The sequence below is a fragment of the Myripristis murdjan genome, chromosome 6, assembly GCF_902150065.1.
Source record: "Myripristis murdjan chromosome 6, fMyrMur1.1, whole genome shotgun sequence".
Taxonomy (NCBI): Eukaryota; Metazoa; Chordata; class Actinopteri; order Holocentriformes; family Holocentridae; genus Myripristis; species Myripristis murdjan.
Genome location: NC_043985.1, coordinates 3,161,461 through 3,181,541, shown reverse-complemented (window position 1 = coordinate 3,181,541; position 20,081 = coordinate 3,161,461). Strand labels below are relative to the sequence as shown.

The window sequence follows — 20,081 nt, the reverse complement described above, 5'->3', positions numbered from 1 at the left end:
TGGCTCTGGAGAAAAATGTTAGGCTTTAGACTTTACATTTCTCCAATTATAGGACAACAATTAAATTTGAAGATTACATAGCATGTACAGTACCAAGTAAAATGCTGTTCATTTATGCATCTTGAAAAGAGTGGAATCAGGTTTATACTTACTTTAATTCAAGAGCAGCTAAAACAAGGGCCTTGTTAATTGGCAATCTAAAAATATAAGAAGACTTAAGAGCCAAAACATATAAATAATATATTTTTACATTACAACAGTGCCATTTTGCCAGCTAACAATGGCCTGTACAGAGATGGACAATATTTAGTTTAGATGTTTCTACCCTGTCTTGAAGAGCATCTGATTATTTATGTACTATTCAACCATTTAGACCTAGACCCTTTGAGCTTAAGTTTGATCACTATCAATTTGGCTTACTCAGTGAAGGTTTCATGATGTGACCGACCTACATTAAAAAGATAGTCTTTCCTATTCACAAATATTGCTCACTTTAGAGATGTTCTCAAGCCAGACTTTCACTTACCTCGGTGGAGCTGCACAGTGGCAAACAGGAAACAGATGTGGCTGTACTTGACAGCTGCAACAGCTGCCAGATGTGAATATGTGTAGATGAAGTAGGGTGGTGTTCAAAAAGAACCTTCTTAGGATAAATAATGATTATGAAATGTACAAAAATTAAATAATGGCAGCTGATACATGCCTGGTTGTAGTTTTGTAGCGGCAACCTCTACCAAAATCTCCTGTGTTTTAGTCGTGTGACTTTGGGCATGGCCCAGCTGCCATTCATAGAACCATCCGCCTCTTTCCATGTTTTATTCTTGGCTGGTCGGTCTCCATATCGTGCTTCTAGTGGTGCTGTCCATAGCATGTTGTGCTGCTAACTAGTTGACATCAGGGAAGCCATCCCTTGCTTTGGCTAACCGGCTGGCTGTGGATGCGTTGTTCAATTTGTCGGTGATTGGTCCTTGAACATGTCAGTCTCTCATTTTGGACCGCTTTGAAGTTTGTTTTTTAGTTGGGTGAATCAAGCTGGATTCAGAGCTGAACAAAGCACAGTTAAAAAATGGGCCGGGGAAGTAGAGGAATCTGAGCCTGCTGCTCTTAATGAATCCAGTGACGTGTCGGTCTCTGTTTGGTGCAGAAAGGGAGACTATGCCACACTATGTCTGTCTCCAAACAGATGATATGCAAATGCATTTTTTGGATGTTTGCGTGTGTATGTATGTGCAAGTGTGGGTGCGTTGTGGTGCATGTCAGCACGCGCATATAGGCATGCGGGTTCACAAGTCATACAAGATACTCAAGCCTGACGTTATTCACCTTGACCAATAGTCAGTGAGGCTGCGGTAGATTTAGATGACTCTGCCCAATGGACTGTTAGATGCTTGTTGACTTCAATCAATCATCCACACTGACTTTTTCCTCCCCTTCCTCACCTTCTAGGCTGATGACACCTACATGCAGCTGAAGAAGGACTTGGAGTATCTGGACCTAAAGGTGAGACAGAGAGGCTCTGTTGGTCCCCTCCTTTCTGTTGTTTGTTTCACTTCTCTCCTTCTATAGTTCTTGTATTCTGGTGTTCCTTCTCTGATTTGAAATGTCTTTAGCCCAAGCACCTGTACTAACACACGTGGTGTTGCTTACTGAGAGCTTATTGTAACCCCCTGTCCCATGTTGAGCTATTGGATCACATTATAGGGCATTTGTGTGTGACAACTACAAATGGGGATGTACAGGCAACTTTCTGGAACAAAATACTCCCAGTGACTTGCATTAGACTGTTCCTCGATAACCCTTTAGCTACTAACTCTTGCGTGGTTTTTAGAGGCAGCCATTGTGCAACTCACAAAAGCAGCTGCCATTTTGTGACAGCGGCTCTGTGTCTCTGTGGTTTTGACTCCCAGATCAGAGCTCTAGAGCCCCTGATCCTCGCAGTTCACAGTTTACTACTGCACTGCACTGCTGGGCCTCTCAGGCCTCTAATGAACGTAAGCTCTATGGGTGTACGTGTGCGTGTGTATGTGCGTATATATGGGTGATGAGATATCTACATATATACATTATATCTGTGTGTTGTGCGTCTGTGTGTGTATGTGCGCATCTGTGCTCGTGCATGTTTGCACAGTATTCGCGTAGAGTAGTGTTGCATGTGTACATTGTTAGTGTGGGTGTGTGTATGTGGGTGCGTGGGTGTGTATCACATGTTTAGAGTGTCACATGTCCATGCCTGTGTTGTAGAAGGACCATCCCATTGCTTGTAGCACCATGTTAATGGCTTGACTGGCACTGAAGCTCTGACTCCACATGAACTTTGACTCCCTTCTGCCCCATGTGATGATGTGGATGCTGTTAAGTAGTGGGCATGGGATGGCTCGGCAGTGCATGTGTTGTGGCTGTGGCTGTGGCCCAGTGGTTGAAAAGCTAGCTGCTTCTACCATCGTCTATGAAACACTGTACTTCCTTGACGATACCGCAGGGCTCTACTGTGACATGTTTTTGTTTCCCCAAGGAGCACATGGAGTCCTAAACTGAAAATTTTAGGCGCAGAAGAAAGAAATGCTATCTCGAAAATTAACTTAACGTGTGCACCCTTACTGTTCAACCAAACACAAAAGAAGATTTTTTCCCACTTCCTCCTAATGCAGTTTAACCATCCAGATGGTTGCTGTGTTATTTGGTGAGGTTTCCAATTTGTCATAACTTTCCCTGTCTCGTGGAAACCCATTATGATGGCACTGGATGGGAATTTTTTGTGGAGCTAAAACTATCGAAAATGTACATGTGAAACATTCAACATCATCAGCTCTTCACAGAAACAATGACACCAAAGAACACCGGCAAACTATGTCTATCAGGTTCGAATTTGTACTCCTTTCCAGGTTCCTGGTGTTCCTTAGTAGGAAATAGATCCCAACAAAACTCTTGGTCCCGAGGCCTGTGGATAATATCTTAGATATTTATCTTATTGTTTTTGGAAAGACTGTTTGAGCTTCACAAACCAATACCCATCGAGCCCCCTTGTATTGGCCATGAGACAGGGAATGTCATGGCAGACTGGAAACCTCGCCAAATAACATATGTGGATGGACGGACTGCACTCAGAGTCAGTGAGAATGTATCTTTTTTTTTGCATTTTCAGTGAATTGTTCCTTTAAACGTTTGCTCCTTTTTATTTTTGTAAGCAGCATGCATTGATTTTTAGGAGCATATGCCAGCACCGTAGAACCCTGTCAGTACCCCCAGTAAAAAAAAAATACAACAAGAGCACCTCGACACAGGCAGTTCAGTGTGTCTTCCTAAATATTTTAGTATCTTTTCCAATTCAATAGTTTTTTTCATAAACTGGGACTTTTTTCTAAGAAGGGGACACTTAAGACTGATTTTGTTGTATGGAATGTGGAACTGTGCTGTACAGGTCCTCTGAGTGCCCACAGCGTTGTAGTTGCCATGACAAGAGCTGATTTTGTGTGCCAAAAGTCACTCATATTGTCATGTATCTGAGGCTGTAGGAATGTGCCAGTGGTAATCCACCTCAGCGTTGCGCTAGTTAGCAGTTGGGCTTTATGTTCCTGTACCTCCTTGTATATGATAGGTTTAGGTTTCCTCATCGTTCCCCTTAACTGGCATCTGAAAGTCTTCATGTTCCAATTTCTAGGTAGTTGGAAGTCAGACTTTGAAGGAATCAGGGAAACCCGTTAAGGTTGCAGAAAGTGACGTGGATGTAAGTACAACCTGTAATATCACCTTCTCATATTTTTGGCTTTAAATACATGCTCAACTCTTAATAACCTCCTTGTCTTTTTTTCTCTCCTTTTTCTAAAATGTAATGTAATTATATGTTTTTATGGGCGCTACACTGATTACTGAAGAAATTATCAAAATAATAAGTGTGGCGAAGTTTCCCTCATTGTGGGAAACAGAGGGTTAGTTAAGGCAAAGAAATATTTTATAAGCCATTACTCTTAACTTAAGGGGAAAACCACAATGCAGAGTGTTAACAGTCAAATGCGATAAGTCTTTCAGTCTGATATCCAAACAATTCCCACCGCTTCTCTGTCTTTATTGCTCTTCTGAAAGCATATCTTAGTGTAAGCTTCACATGCAACCACATTTAAACAATTTATGAGAGTGATGTCTCCAATGAATATTTGATGAGATTGAACAACAACATTACCACGGGGACACCAACAACATAAATAATTCATTTGATGGAATGGTAAAAGTAGCTATGAGTATACATATTTATATGCATAGACACTTTTTTAACATCAGGTTGTTTAGTCACAGCCTTATCACACAAGTGTTATTATGTTTTCTTTCTTTCTTTCTTTCTTTCTTTCTTTTTTTTTTTTTTTTTTTTTGCCTCGGAACATTAATTGATCCAACCTTTGCCATGATGTTGGCCAAGTTTAATCAGGGATGATAACAATGCTCAGTGCTCACCTGACCTTACCTTTCCTTGCATAATGAGCTCACTCACAGCAATTATCTAATGATGAGACAGGGGAGTTTGGGGACACTATTGTGTGTTCCAGACCTGCACGGATGCAGTAAAACATTAATGCACACATGCTCACAAATACACACATACACACGTCTGCACAAATACACACAAGCTCATTTGTATACACATACACAGGCTTTTGCATACAAACGCACATACATGCACACTGCAGACTGTACATATTCATATACAGTACAGGCCAAAAGTAAACTAAACGCAAACCGGATGGGATGGCATGTTGCTGCAGGATGCTGTGGTAGCCATGCTGGTTCAGTGTGCCTTCAATTTTGAAGAAATCCCCAACAGTGTCACCAGCAAAACACCCCCACACCATCACACCTCCTCCTCCATGCTTCACAGTGGGAACCAGGCATGTGGAATCCATCCGTTCACCTTTTCTGCGTCTCACAAAGACACGGTGGTTGGAACCAAAGATCTCAAATTTGGACTCATCAGACCAAAGCACAGATTTCCACTGGTCTGATGTCCATTCCTTGTGTTTCTTGGCCCAAACAAATCTCTTCTGCTTGTTGCCTCTCCTTAGCAGTGGTTTCCTAGCAGCTATTTGACCATGAAGGCCTGATTGGCGCAGTCTCCTCTTAACAGTTGTTCTAGAGATGGGTCTGCTGCTAGAACTCTGTGTGGCATTTATCTGGTCTCTGATCTGAGCTGCTGTTAACTTGTGATTTCTGAAGCTGGTGACTCGGATGAACTTGTCCTCAGAAGCAGAGGTGGCTCTTGGTCTTCCTTTCCTGGGTTGGGCCTCATGTGTGCCAGTTTCGTTGTAGCGCTTGATGGTTTTTGCGACTCCACTTGGGGACACATTTAAAGTTTTTGCAATTTTCCGGACTGACTGACCTTCATTTCTTAAAGTAATGATGGCCACTCGTTTTTCTTTAGTTAGCTGACTGGTTCTTGCCATAATATGAATTTTAACAGTTGTCCAATAGGGCTGTTGGCTGTGTAGTAACCTGACTTCTGCACAACACAACTGATGGTCCCAACCCCATTGATAAAGCAAGAAATTCCACTAATTAACCCTGAAAAGGCACACCTGTGAAGTGAAAACCATTTCAGGTGACTACCTCTTGAAGCTCATCGAGAGAATGCCAAGAGTGTGCAAAGCAGTAATCAGAGCAAAGGGTGGCTATTTTGAAGAAACTAGAATATAAAACATGTTTTCAGTTATTTCACCTTTTTTTTGTTAAGTACATAACTCCACATGTGTTCATTCATAGTTTTGATTCCTTCAGTGAGAATCTACAATGTAAATAGTTATGAAAATAAAGAAAACGCATTGAATGAGAAGGTGTGTCCAAACTTTTGGCCTGTACTGTACATAGACTCAAACACACATACATGTCGAGTTACATAGATCCATCCATGTACTCTCACACAAACAAGACAAAGTCATAATGTGAATGAGCCACTGATTTATCAGAGGAATACTCATACGCTCTCTGAAAGCATCAGAGCTATCCATGAAAACTGACAACCTCAGTCCACTCAGCTTTGTGTCTCCTCCTGCAGGTGAAGTTGAGTCGGTTGTGTGAACAGGACAAGACGCTGAAAGAGCTTGAAGCCAGGATCAGCTCCCTTAAGGAAGACAAGGTACACACCATTACCCAGCTGTTCTTACAGGTTTTGAATCAAACCATCCACATCCACTAACCAACTTCACTCATTCTGTTTCAGCATTGAAAAAAAAACAGCTTTGGAAAAACTGTAAAAATGTTACATGGAAAGGTCACTATGCAGTTTACCCAGTACACATCATAAGAAATGCTGGAAACACATAACACAACCATGTATTGCTGGACATATCACATTTGCTGAGCTACCAAGCTACTGAATCCCATCTTGCACATACTTTAGGATGAGACAACAAGGTGTGTTTGCACATTACAACAGTTTGTAACAAGGGACTGCCATGTCTCGAGGGGACTAGACTTCAAGTGGGAGTTGCCAACAATACTCATAGGTTTGGCCTCACAGGACTAGAGCCTGCAAGACGGAAAGCCAAATGGGTCATTAGTGCGGATGTCTACACATTAGCAAAGACCAACAACAACAGTAATGGGTCAACTGGCCAATTTTTGTTTGTACATGTGTATGTGGGGACTGAAAGGAGAAGATTCTGCCAACAAGAACTATCAGTTTTCCAGAGATAGTTGGGGATGAGATATTTCAATACTAAAAGCTGCTCTCATTTCCACCTTGTTTCCAGTCATGTAGCTTTTTGGAATCACTGGATGAGACAGATTACAAACAGGGTGATGACACACAGGCCCTGCTGCAGTCTCATTGCAGCAAGGTTGTGTGAGGCTCAAATAGGCTCACTGTAGCTGTTTTACAAAAGAACGACAACAGAAATATCAAACATGTTTGAAAATGACCTGGACATCTCAGCTTGTTACAGATTGCATTGGGAGATTGGAACGTGACGTGCTGACCTTCTCACACTATGCAAGCAACGACATGCCGCTTTCACTCTGATCTTAACAATTTTAGGGACCGCTTTGGGATGCCTAAAGAAGCTGTGATAGCATACGGTGTGCGCCTGGATTAACATATTGTGTGGGCACAGATTCAGATTCAGATCATATTACATACAGTGCCATGTAGTACATTACATAGTATAGTTGACCCCAGTGAGAACAGAACCCTAAGTGTTCTTTAAGTTACTCTGGGACAGATTATGTGTTCCTGATATAATAATTATACTATAATAATAATAATAATAATAACTTTTGTTGCACTTTCCAAAAACAAAGTACTGCACAATCAAGACAAATGAAAGACAAAAACATTACATGAGAAAATATGGGGACAGTAGTGCAAACACAAACAGCCATAAGGGTGGGGGTGGGATACAGGCCCCAGTTTAGGTAGGGGTATGGTGTAAAGTAATACCAAACATTAAAAAATGTATTATTCAAAAACATATTTGTAGAAATATATCGTAATGCAATGGGGTTTAACAGCAGGAATCATTTCAGCTATCTTAAACATCAATGCTAAATGTAAGGCTTTGGTGTCAGTCCCTCAGAATCTGAATAAAACAGGGAGAAATATGTTGAGGAGGCAGAGATACCAGTTTCTTCAACAACAGTAGTCTCAATAGACCAGAAAGCAATGCCGCTGCAAGACATTTTGTGTTTCAGCTGGAAAATTCACTATCACAATCACTATCGCTCTCTCCACCCACACATGTAACCCATGAGCATAATGGTAGAGCAATTCCCTGAACACCAAGCTGCTTTTAGTTGCTATGACTTTTGTTGATCTCTGACCTCTGACCCCCTCCAGGACAAGTTGGAGAGTGTGCTGGACGTGTCCCACCAGCAGATGGAGCAGTACCAGGAGCAGCCGGCCCATGCCCAGAAGATCGCCTACCAGCAGAGGCTGTTGCAGGAAGACCTGGTTACCATCAGAGCCCAGATCTCCCGCCTGTCCACGGTAAGCCACCACTTCAGTGTGTGTGTGTGTGTGTGTGTGTGTGTGTGTGTGTGTGTGTGTGTGTGTGTGTGTGTGTGTGTGCACAAATGACTGTGACTGTGGTTGAGTTTGCCATAGAAGCTGAATGGGTCAGCTGAATTCAGTTTCTGTGGTCTTTGCATACACAAAGAGTATGTTTTATCTTTTTTTCTTTCTATATTTGTCTTGAAAACTCTGTACCCTATGTGTATGTATATATGTGTGTGCGTGTGTTTGTGCATGTGTGTAGGAGATGGCCCAAGCCTGGGAGGAGTACAGCAGTCTGGAGAGCTCAGTGGAGCAGCTGAGGACAGCGCTGCAGGCACATATGAACCACAGTGCCACCGCTCAGGTAAGAGCTGGTACTGCACCTTGGACTGAGTGCCACCAAATTTTTTTTTTTTTTTTTTTTTTTTTTTCCAGTGGGTGCATTCAGAGAGTTTGTCATCTGCTGAGCCCTTTTTAATTTCGCTACATATTCAGTTAATTCTGAAAGTTTCCAGGCAATGCAAAAAGTAAGATGGTGTGCAAAACAGTCTGATATTTTTCTGTCTTACTCAGATTTTCCTCCTCTTTCTGTGTTAATGTGCTCCTGTCTTAGGTTAAAAAATAATATAAAAATACATTAAAAACAAAATTCTCTTTTAAGCATTGTTTCCCTAGCACTTACATCGTGGTCATCATGTGTACATCAGTCACCATTATCATAAATATTGAAAATATAAATGCCAGTTTTGATTGAATGTCATCCATCAGTAAAAAATCCATTTCCTGACATTTTTAAAATAATTTCAGACCCCCCGACCCTTTGTACCACTGGATAGATTTTATGAAATATGAAACGACAGAAAATAGAAGCCAATCTCAACCAGGCTGTAGAGGAATCTGTGAAAGCTGCAAATGAGCTGTGAAAATCACCCTAAACCCAGAATGAAGGAGAAAACCACTGAAGCAGTACAGAGAATAGATGTATGTGTGTGTGTGTGTGTGTGCGTGTCCTTTTCATGCATTTGCCAGCAGTTTGCACTCTTTGCAAAAAGTTGAGACAAATGTCTGTGCGTGTCCCTCTTTCTTTGCCTCACTGCAGCAGGAGAAAGCAGAGATGAAACGCGAGCTGTGGAGGATCGAGGATGTCATGGCCGGATTGAGTGCCAGTAAAGCCAACTACAAGATCACCATCGACTCTGTCCAGAACCCAGGTAGGAAGACCACAACAGCACCCATCATGCAATTTTGTCCTTTGGACTTTTAAATGCACTGAATGATGAAGATGGAGATTATTTGTTTTGGCGTGACGAGACAAAAATAATTTGGTTTTAAAAAATAATTCCCTTTTTCAGAATTAATTTCTTTCTGTGCTGTATGCACAGAAAGAAATGGAGAGAATCAAGTTCCTTTACCTTGATCCATAGCACAGTTTGCTTAGCTCTTGGAAAGAAGTGCACAAGGGCACTACAGAAACAAGACTGTTAAAGCTAGTGACAGCCTGACCTTGTCTGAAATGAATCTTGTGCTGGGGGATCAGGCTACACAAATTCAGTTTTGCTGATTTCCGGCAGTGTGCCTGAAGTGCACTCATGATGACATGTTCCAACACTGCAAAAAGTCAAATCTTACCAAGATTATTTGTCTTATTTCAAGTAAAAATGTCTTATTTCTAGTCAAAATATCTCATTACACTTAAAATAAGACATGATCAGCTCAGAAATAACTTGTCTTTAGACAATTTTCAATTGTTTCAAGTGAAAATTTACTTGAAACAAGTTAAAATTAGATAGAAACAAGAAACAAATTCTGCCAATGGAACAAGCAAATTTTTACTTGTTTCAAGTAAATTTTCACTTGAAACAAGTGAAAATTGTCTAAAGACAAGTTATTTCTGAGCTGATCATGTCTTATTTTAAGTGTAATGAGATATTTTGACTAGAAATAAGACATTTTTACTTGAAATAAGACAAATACTCTTGGTAAGATTTTGAGTTTTTGCAGTGAATAATTGAGATTTGCGAGATAGGGCTCACAACACCCAACGTAAAGTCTGCCGTGTAAGGATCTTTCCTGCTTTTGTGAACTAGTGAGACAAATCAAACAACTTGAGTGGGTCTGGGTCAAATGTTTTGTCTGGCATGGCAAGAATTGATATCATTGTGAACGCTCAATCTCACAGAGTGACCATTATGATAGACAGAATTATTGTGTGGTCTGATTCTAGGATGAAACTGATTGGTGGTACCCCTCCCTCTTTGTCAGCTGTGTTTGAAAACCTGTCTCCACTAACCCAGGACAGATCCTATCTCTCTCCTAACAGATGTAAAAAATTTTCATTTTTTCAGTGACATATTTGCATTTTCAGGCGTCAGAGTGATGCTTTATTATTTGTTGATTGAAATGTTGGTGGTCTCTGAATTCATGCTACTGTCGCACTCATTGTATGTTTTTTGTCATCCATGTCTGTCACTTAAGGCGTCCCCAGAATGTGTCAGTGTAGTCTGTAATTTCTCCCATTCTTGTTGGTAAAGCCAAATAAACCCCCGTGCGTTTCACATCTAATCCATGCTGTTTGTGCACATGCACGTGCCTCACCAGAGAGGAAACTTGTGCCTTCGGTCTCGGACCCGGCAGTGCCTTCTCACAGTGCAGATGTCCAGCCTCCTCCCCGCAGCTTCAACCCCAGCCTTGCCTCCCATACGCTGCCTCACAGCACTGTGCCAAAGTGGGTGAGTGTCACCCTCCAGCCCGCAAGACCTGCAGCAACATAAACAGAAGTTAACATCGAATTAGGTCCCGGAATTCCTGCCTGAATGAGTCTGAGCATTTTTGACAGAAACCATTGCACGAATATCCACAGAACTCAGTTTTCAAAAAAAAAAATGTTTTTTGAACAGCCAGAGTGCCTAGGGTGGTGTAGTAAATCTGAATCACTGGAAATGTTGCACATCAGTTGAATGTAAACAAACTGAACTGCCTTTCACTATAAATGTGCACATCCCTTAAGCATACAGTCTGTAGATAATGAGGCTTGAAAACGCTGGATCATTTACTGTTTATTGTTATTCTTCTGAAATGAAACTCAAAGCTCTTCATACCAATGTATATTTATTTCTTTTAGTGGACTGAATTTATAATCAATGCATTGATGCAATGAATGACTCGTTACTCCCCTACTTACTGTAGTAACAATACCTGGAATACCTGTAAAGAGGCTTTGTTCTGTCCAAAAAGAAAAGATCAGTTTCACACCATTGCTTGTGCTTACAATTTCTGAAATGTTTTTTTTTTTTTTTTTTGGCATGGGTGCTATACAGGCAGAGGACAACGCCCCTCCCAGGCCACCGCTGCCCCGCCTCTATGACTATGAGGAGACGCCCCCTGTGGTGCCGCCACTCCCCAAGGAGGCCTCAGTTATCCGCCACATGTCGGTGCGTGGGCTGAAGCGCCAGTCAGATGAGAGGAAGAGAGACAGGGAGAGTGGGCCGTACGTTGCCAATGGAGACTGCAAGGTATCTGCTGTCACTTAGTACATGAAACACTGCTTCCCTCCTGTCTCTTGGTGGCTGAAAAGCTTGCGACTACAGTGTTTCAGCTTAAACTGAAAATGTTCTACAGATGAAAATGTTTCGCAAAAGTCAACATTTTGGAGATATGAGGTTGTAACATCACAACAATATTATGACACAATGACAGGTTCTTGTGCTGCAGGTTAAAAGAACAGTTAGGATCTTTTGTAGTAAATTAAGGCAGTATTTGAAGTAATTTCATCTATGCACTTTGTAGCAGAAATATACTGTAAGTGTCCAAGCCATTCCTATGTTGTGCTTCTGATGTGATGCAAAACAAATTTCTGAAATAGCATACAGTATAATTTGGGATTATTTTACTTCCAAAAACTAAAAAAAAGATTATTTTAACAGGAAGCTTATCATACCAGATAGTTAGAAAAGAATACAAGACATTCTTGCCAACCCTCCAGATTTTCGCTTCGCTCTCCCACTGTTCTGCCCATTCACTATATTTGTTACAAACACAAACACATCAAATCTCGGACCAGACCAAACAGCCAATAAAATATGCTGTACCAAAAATGCAGTCTCCGTGGTTATCTTACTGGCATTCCATTAAAAACACTGTTAGGCCCTCTGCTTGTGTTTTGCCTGTGATTTTGGATGATTTCATTTTATTGTTATTTGATTTAGACAAAATTAATTTTAGGTCATGTTTAAAGTCTTAGTAAGATACAGTTCTAGATAGGTCTTTGTATAGGAAGAGAAGAACTTTATCTGTTTAGATCTGCTACCATGAAGTTCTTTCATAATGAAATGATACACAGTTTTTTGAATTTGTATTTTTTAAATATAGCAAATTTCCATGGGAAATAACAAGATACAGTTTTGTAATGTATTTTCATTGTTATATTCTTAAAAAGTCACCAGAATACAGTGTATCATAGTTGGTGAATCACCAAGTATGATACAAAAGTTTTTCAAACAAATTTTTTTATCTGGGAATCATGTTTCTACTTTAGCTAAAGAGCAGGTAACACAAGTGTTTTATACATTTCAAGCTAAGGAGCATTCCAGCCTTTGTTCTAACCATTTTTGCCTGTTTCAGGTTGAGTTGCGTTCATACTTGAGTGAACCAGAGCTGCCAGGGTTGAGCCACCATAGCGCCGGGTCCGATGTTGACTACCAGTGTTTCCCAAGTAAAGGTAAAGGACAGCAGCTTGCACAGTACACTGCACAATACACTTATGAGCTTGTAACCATTAACAGTCTTTATTAATAAGACCTGTGATTCCCAGTATGTTTGTAATTACAGAGATAGACCTTAAACTAGTAGACACATGCCCGACATACAGCAAATTAAAATCTTAATGCCACATTGCCATGTTTATGTGTGTTTACCCCATTTCCCCTCAGGGCTCATTAAAGTATTTCTGATTATGATTCTATGATTATGATTATGATCCTACGCGGAAGCATAATTCACCCTTTAAGAACAAAGTAAATGTGCAGAGCAAGCTAACAGTTTATTTCTCCATAAATGGTTACTAATAACCATCATGTCATGATCATCTGCTTTATGATCATTTTTGTGGTTAAAATTATGAGGGTAACACACAGTATATGTTCATTAAAAATATATACTTATCTTATATATATATATATATATATATATATATATATATCTTTGTTATATGTCATCCCTTTATGATAGAATATATTTTTACACACAAGAGTAGTTTCATTTTAAAATGAGATATTTTACCACAGCCACCGTACATCCCATAAAATCATAAACACAATGACAGGAATCAGATGGGAAGCATTTGGGGTTTTTTTTTATCACTGCGTCTGCAGCACTTTGCCTGTATGTTTTTCTCATTGTGCACATAAAATAAACAGCAACCAGACTAAACCAGCTTGTGCTGATCTATGCTCCTGTGTCATCTGCCAGGTCTTTTGGGCTCCTCATCCCGACTGAACCAGTCCAACTCCATCTCATCCTATGTCACCCTAAGGAGAGGCCCGGGGGCCCCTGCAGCCAGGGTGAGTCAGTGCGGGTGGAGACATCTGCAAATGCCTGTGGTTATGCAAAGCTTCAAAAGTCTGGGTATTTGGGAGGGTATTGTACAAGTTTGTGTTTATTGAAATGATGCAAATGCATTGAATATCAAGTTTTTAATTTTCAAGTGTGGTTTCATCAAATTCACGATTACAGTAGGGAGAAAAAATCTCAGTATACACCAGCAAATATTAGATCTGCAAGTTGAGCTGTAAATCCTGGAACAGTCATTGTAAAGTCATGGAGACTGAGTGGTAAAACTATGGCACCACCCACTCAGACTGCCAGGTAGACGGGTTTATGTCTGTGATTTTGAATGTGTGTATGCATCATGTGTCAAGCCAAGTTGCAGTGTCTGGAAACAGTCTGTCAGTTTCCTTCCAACTTTTCCCATTTCACTCTCTTTATTATTTTTTTTTGTTTGTTTGTTTTTACCCCTCTCTCTTTTCCCCTCCCCTGTTTCATATCTCTATTCATCTCAACTTCCTTTATCTCTTTGACTCTTTTCCCGCTTCTCCATCTATTCACAAGCTTTATCTCCCTCTCTCTCTTTCCATTTTCACTGCATCTCTTTTCAACCAACCCTCCTCCTCCCCTCTACCTCCACCCTGCTCTCTCCCCCAATCCACCCCTCCTCCTCCTCTGTCTGTCACCAGGAGAGACCCAAGAGTGCCTTGGAGCGTCTGTCCTCACCCACTGAGGGCCAGCAGGTCCCGGCCAGCCAGCCGCGAGGCCGGATGAGCGCCGAGGAGCAGCTGGAGCGCATGAAGCGCCACCAGAGGGCGCTGGTTCGCGAGCGGAAGAGGAACCTCAGCCAGGGCGAGCGCTCAAGCACCGGCTTGTCCACCTCCACCGTCACCACTCAGCGCTCGTCCTCCTCATCCAGACTGCCCTCCAGCACCTCCGACCCCCCGGCCTCCGTACGTTACCCCCCACCCTCGCGCAGCAGCAGCAGACACAGGGAGCACCACCACCACCACTGCTGCTATGCCACCCTCCCACCCCCGAGCTCATCGTAACTTAGCTGGGTTGCTAACACGCTAGCGCTCTCTCCCTTACGTAACCTGTGGTTGCTGACGTTAACCCCAAGCACTAACAAGCTAAAGAATGGGACTGGCCTTGGCTGGCTGGCTGGCTGGCTTGGGTAAAGCTTTAGGCTGGGCTTGCAAAGGACTATGGGAGACAGTGTGGGCGCAGGGAATAGGCTGCTTTGAGGCGTAAAGGGAGAGGGGGATGCCCGGCTAGTCTTGGACTTGGACAAAGTTGCTCCCTGTTTATATTTTTCTTTAAGGGTTCAGGGGTTAAAGTGAACCCTGTTAACACTGCCCCCTATTGGGACCTCACTGACACAATACTGAATGTAAATCCATTGAGAAAAGGAGGGAATCGAAGGCATCACTCTGCCTTCCTTTCTCCCTGTTTTTATCACCAGAAAGTAGAGAACAGCCCATTTATGTACATTTACATGCCATGTACATGTACACTTTTATTTATTTACTGAGGGATATTTTCAATATACAGTTGTACAGTTATATTTTGTAGAGATTTGGTATATAGAGCATATAGAGGACCAGGGAAAATGTTAGGTAAAGAAACGTTTTCAGGTTGAATTTCAAGCTATGAAGAAAAGTGGGCAATGTTAGTGGCACAGTCATGATCACACTTCCCTGCTATGTTCTTTTCAGATAAAATCGAAGTGCCTTGTTTTGCTGATGATCCCTTAATCCCTTTGCCTTTGTAACAAAATCACCTCCTGAATCAGCGTGTCCATCAGTCACGGTTCGTGTACAGCATGCGTCTCCACTCCAGAATTGCATCGATGTTGCAAGAGCTAGCTTTAAAGTCGCTTGTCTGTGTAACAGCACAGTGAAATCAGGAAGGCGTGGGGACATGCCGGCTTTATCCTGAGAGGGATACTTTGACATTTTTGAAGAGCTAGCCGTTAGCTCGCAGCTGGATGTGCCTGTTGGTTTCAGTGAGGAATGCTAACAGTGCTAGTAAGCCATTTTAAGGAGGGTGTCGCTTATTGAATTGGAATTCAAAAAGCACTGAACTGGAATTTCAAATGTCAAAGTCTTCCTTTAAGATAACATAATATATAATTACCAGAATGGTACTAATAATGACTACAGACAGTCTTAACCAGATTGCTGTGAGATTTATCTGTAATCAGACTACATTTCCCATAAATCCTTGTGTTCTTCTTTCCCTATAACACTGAGCAATACGTAAGTCATCCCCTGCTACGACTTGATTTTCACCTCTTTTGTGCTTACAACAATAATGGCTATAGCATATTTTGTTCTCTCCGGTTACATCAGCATATATCATGTTTACATCTTTACATCATTTTATATTTGAACTACCATCTACATTAATACAGCCTTTTCTCGTATCAAATCCAGGTTATTTTTTTATAGTTTGACTGTGGTCAATAATTACACTGCCACAGTTGGAGTCGGAGAGAGAACGTGTACTCATATCTGAGTATATCTAAGTGGCCTATACTGTATATGCTGTTTTACGCATCATAAACATGCAGGGCAGGTTCAAACCACTGGGATGAAATGCAATATTAATAAAGTATAAACAAGGAGCGGACGATGTCTTGGGAAATTAATGGGAGAGCCCTGAAGTGGAGAGTATGGTGCATGTTCAGTGGCATATTAATCTGATTGATCATATTATGGAAAAAAATAATAATAATAATCATAATGCGTGTGTCATACTCCAGTCCTGGCTCTCCACAGCACTGCTGTCCACTCCTTGTTTTTTCCCTCAAGTGTTAATCTAGAATGCTTTTCTGCCATATTGCTTCTACCCCTCCACACCTATATCAGATCAGTGAGAAATATAGCTCAAGAGGTCGCTCAGTTGAAGGTTTAGAATTATAGTAGTTGAGAATTTAGAGAAGTGAACTGCTAATCCAAACCTAATTCTGTGTAACTGAGAAGCAACGCACAACTCCTTTGCTTTTTCTTTTCTATCATGTAGAGATTTGCACTCGACAATAAAGAGAGTTTCTTGCTTCTGAATTTTTTCTGGCTGTGTTCTTCCTAATCTGTATGTTTGCATGGTCTTTTGTATGTGATTGATTCTCTTGAGCACAACAAAGCATGGGATGCGGTGTTTCTCAAAGCATGGGGACACACCGACAGATGAGACCCTGCTGCAGGCTACTGTACTGAACAAGCACGGGAGTGGGAAGAATGCATGCATGGCTTTGATGCTCCTTGGATGATTACTCTCAAGTACCCCTCACCACACACACACATACACGTACACACACAGTCATACACGCTCACGAACTTGTCAGTGTACAAAGTCATAAAAATATAATTTCTATGGATGTGTTTGCACGTGAGGGAGAGATGGTATGTATGTAATTACAGCTTTCAGAAACACAGACTAATCATCATAATGATAGCCTCTGGTGGCTGGGTTCCCTCTGTGTTAATGACACTAAACATCAAATCCCTGGATAGACGCTTGGCTCTAATTGTTCCTGGTTTTTACATCGCAAAGAAAAGCTAAATTAGGAATTGTTTCCCATTTATTTTGGTGTTTGTCTTGCTCTAACTGGGGCAAGACTTATCACAGGTAATTATTGCAGGAAGCTGCATTGCTGGGCCAGGGTTAAAGCTATGTGTAGCTTTATTGAACATCAGTATATATATATATTGTCAGGTTAAATTGGGCGTCTCAGTAGAATTGCTGTAAACAAATGACACCACAATTGGATCTGTTTCATAGCACTGGTTTTGTTTTGCATTGAAAGAACAGTGTCCTGTTCCTGTTCTGTGCCAAAAAAGCAATCCAGGATCTTTCTGTCCTGATGGTACCATGGATGGTGTAAAATGCAGAGACTGCCGTTCTTCTTTATGATTGCATTGGTTTGCACTATTTATAGCAACTTCTTGAAATTCATGTAATAAAAATTTATGGGCATCAAATGCTACAAGAACTTTTACAAACAATCACGAAACAGCTGGGATTTTGTCCGTATTTAGCCATTATCAACACATGGCTAAAAGGCTGATTTTCCATCATATTCACGTTTAGTTTTACAGACTCAAATCCAGACTCTTAGTTATCTAAATCTTTCAGCAGAGTCATCAGACCAGGTGTGTAATCCTGATCCCTGAACCCGCCCTCCACTCCCCACCCTTTCCTAGGTGTTTGATTATCAGGAAGAACGACTGGCGGCAGAGGGCCAGAGTGATGAAGGATGGACCCAGGTGAAAGAGAGAGGGAGGATCCAGTCAGATGAGTGGGTGACGGTGACGGCCAAACACATAAGAGAGGTGGATCTGGAGCCTCTCGACTACGACCTGGATATCAGCCGAGAGGTAGCTACCGTTCTGGCCTGAGTCATGCAAAATCAAGCACTGCAAAAACTCAAAATCTTACCAAGATTATTTGTCTTATTTCAAGTCAAAAATGTCTTATTCCTAGTCAAAATATCTCATTACACTTAAAATAAGACATGATCACCTCAGAAGTAACTTGTTTTTAGACAACTGTCTCTCGTTTCAAGTGAAAATTTGCTTGTTTCATTGGCAAAATTTGTTTCTTGTTTCTAGCTAATTTTCACTAATTTCAAGTGAATTTTCACTTTTTCCTTTTTCAAGCAAATTTTCACTTGAAACAAGTGAAAATTGTCTAAAAACAATTTACTTCTGAGGCGATCATGTCTTATTTTAAGTGTAATGAGATATTTTGACTAGAAATAAAACATTTTTGACTTGAAATAAGACAAATAATCTTGGTAAGATTTTGCGTTTTTGCAGTGAGGTTGCAGGGTGGCCTGGTGATTTGGGTGCAGTCATGTGAACAGTGGTTACCAATACCTCTGTGTTGAGTATCTACAAAGCAGTGTATCTACAGAAGTTTATTTTTTATTTTTTATTGTTTAAAGAAATTACAAGCAGGAGGACAAAAGACAGATTACTCGCTCCTTAGTTATCACAATAAACCACTTTCTCCCTGTTGGAAGTACTGACCAATTAGATTGCTTGGCTGAAAATTTCTGCTGCATAATTAATGCTTGGGAACCAACTGGCCAAATGACCCCCCATCTTCGTCACAAATGTCTGATCCTTGCAGCTTGCCAAACCCCAAAAGGTTCCCATCCCAGAGCGCTACATCGAGTCTGACCCCGAGGAGCCTCTGAGCCCGGAGGAGGTGGAGGAGCGCTCACGCAAGGCGGAGCGCATCAAAAACCTCCTGGCCAAATCCAGGTAGATGACAGACAACGCAGGCTTGGCTGTTTCCAAAGGCTATTTTGAGTGAAAGCATATCTAAGTTCCAGGTTCCTGTATTCCCGAATGTAATATTTTTCATACTGAGGACAACTCCATGTTACTTCAGTCATATGTTCTCTTAACAAAACAAGAAGAATACTTTGATATATTAATAAAAGTGCATTATATTCAGTGAATAATGTCTGAAAGGTTTACGGACAACCTGCTTCCAAATATATATCCAAATCTATACATATTAGATTAACACTATTTTAGATATTTTTTAAAAGTATTATGGTCACTACATACGAATATGAGCCCATTACACTTATATACTTAACACCACATACTTAAATACATTTAAGAAGTTTTGTCAGTGGCTAATGTTAAATGGTAAATGGTTACCTGTTTCCTGATGTTTGGAGTAAGTTTACCTCCCTAAAAGCTGAGTTTGAATTGGTCACCACCAGAATAGGGTTCATTCTTCCTTGCAAATTGCAGAAATACATGTTTAAAGCCCTGTATTGGTAGGCATTGCATGCAGTGTGAGGAGAATGCCAGGAATAGTCATCTTCAATGAATCAAACAGTAAAAGACATTGGTTGTACCCACATCAAAGTTTAAGTGGTCTGTTTTGTGTCGAGACCGGACCAATCATTATCTCTACTGCGGTGCAGTCACCTGAGGTTGTGTTTGTTTTTGTTTGAAGACTGGTCAGTAATCCCTTCCAGAAAGTCACTGGTTTACATGTCTGTGTGCTGATGTCAGTGTTCAGAACATCCAGCCATCGTCTGGCCTCAGTGCAGAGGTGGACTTCAGTGAACTGGACTCAGCTCTGCAGCAGCAGGAGAGGATCATGAGTGTGTCCCATGCCCTGGCTTCAGAGGCCTCACGCAAGAGCAAACTGGTCGCTGGTGAGTGTCCACACACACACACACACACACACACACACACACACACACACACAGAGAATAAATGCAGGCACAGTACATTCCAATAACTAAACAGAGGAAGTGATAATTTCGCGAGAAGATTGCTACATCAGACTGGTAACCCATGATTTGTCGTTGTCCCTGATGTGCAGGGAGTGAGTGGCTGGAGGGTCGGTGAACATGTCTGGTTCAGGTATAACTGCAAACTACTACAGCTCCCCTCGGGTATGCCTTTTTCACCAACAAACAACCAGTTCTTTTCTGCTTCACCCACGAAATTCTGAACTGTTCTTTGCATTTCCACCAGCTGGAACCAGAAAATCGTAGTTTTCAAGTGTGAACCAAGTGGGTGTGAATTAT

At 41.3% G+C, this 20,081-nt stretch overlaps 1 protein-coding gene across 3 annotated transcripts in view; it reads left to right on the top strand.

Annotated features, from left to right (window-relative positions):
- Positions 1-20,081, top strand: part of LOC115360493 (pleckstrin homology domain-containing family A member 7-like) — a 138,660-nt gene that overhangs the window by 116,079 nt on the left and 2,500 nt on the right. For 2 of the 3 annotated variants that reach the window (XM_030053429.1, XM_030053430.1), the window contains exons 11-25: positions 1,447-1,500; positions 3,659-3,724; positions 6,038-6,118; positions 7,817-7,966; positions 8,235-8,336; positions 9,072-9,183; positions 10,571-10,701; positions 11,290-11,484; positions 12,593-12,689; positions 13,439-13,530; positions 14,203-14,466; positions 17,722-17,895; positions 18,653-18,786; positions 19,558-19,703; positions 19,874-19,914. In XM_030053429.1, the coding sequence (XP_029909289.1) occupies positions 1,447-1,500; positions 3,659-3,724; positions 6,038-6,118; positions 7,817-7,966; positions 8,235-8,336; positions 9,072-9,183; positions 10,571-10,701; positions 11,290-11,484; positions 12,593-12,689; positions 13,439-13,530; positions 14,203-14,466; positions 17,722-17,895; positions 18,653-18,786; positions 19,558-19,703; positions 19,874-19,899 (1,824 nt within the window). In that variant the 3' untranslated portion in view covers positions 19,900-19,914. The remainder of the gene's footprint in view (positions 1-1,446; positions 1,501-3,658; positions 3,725-6,037; positions 6,119-7,816; positions 7,967-8,234; positions 8,337-9,071; positions 9,184-10,570; positions 10,702-11,289; positions 11,485-12,592; positions 12,690-13,438; positions 13,531-14,202; positions 14,467-17,721; positions 17,896-18,652; positions 18,787-19,557; positions 19,704-19,873; positions 19,915-20,081) is intronic. The other variant, XM_030053428.1, reaches the window with a different exon arrangement.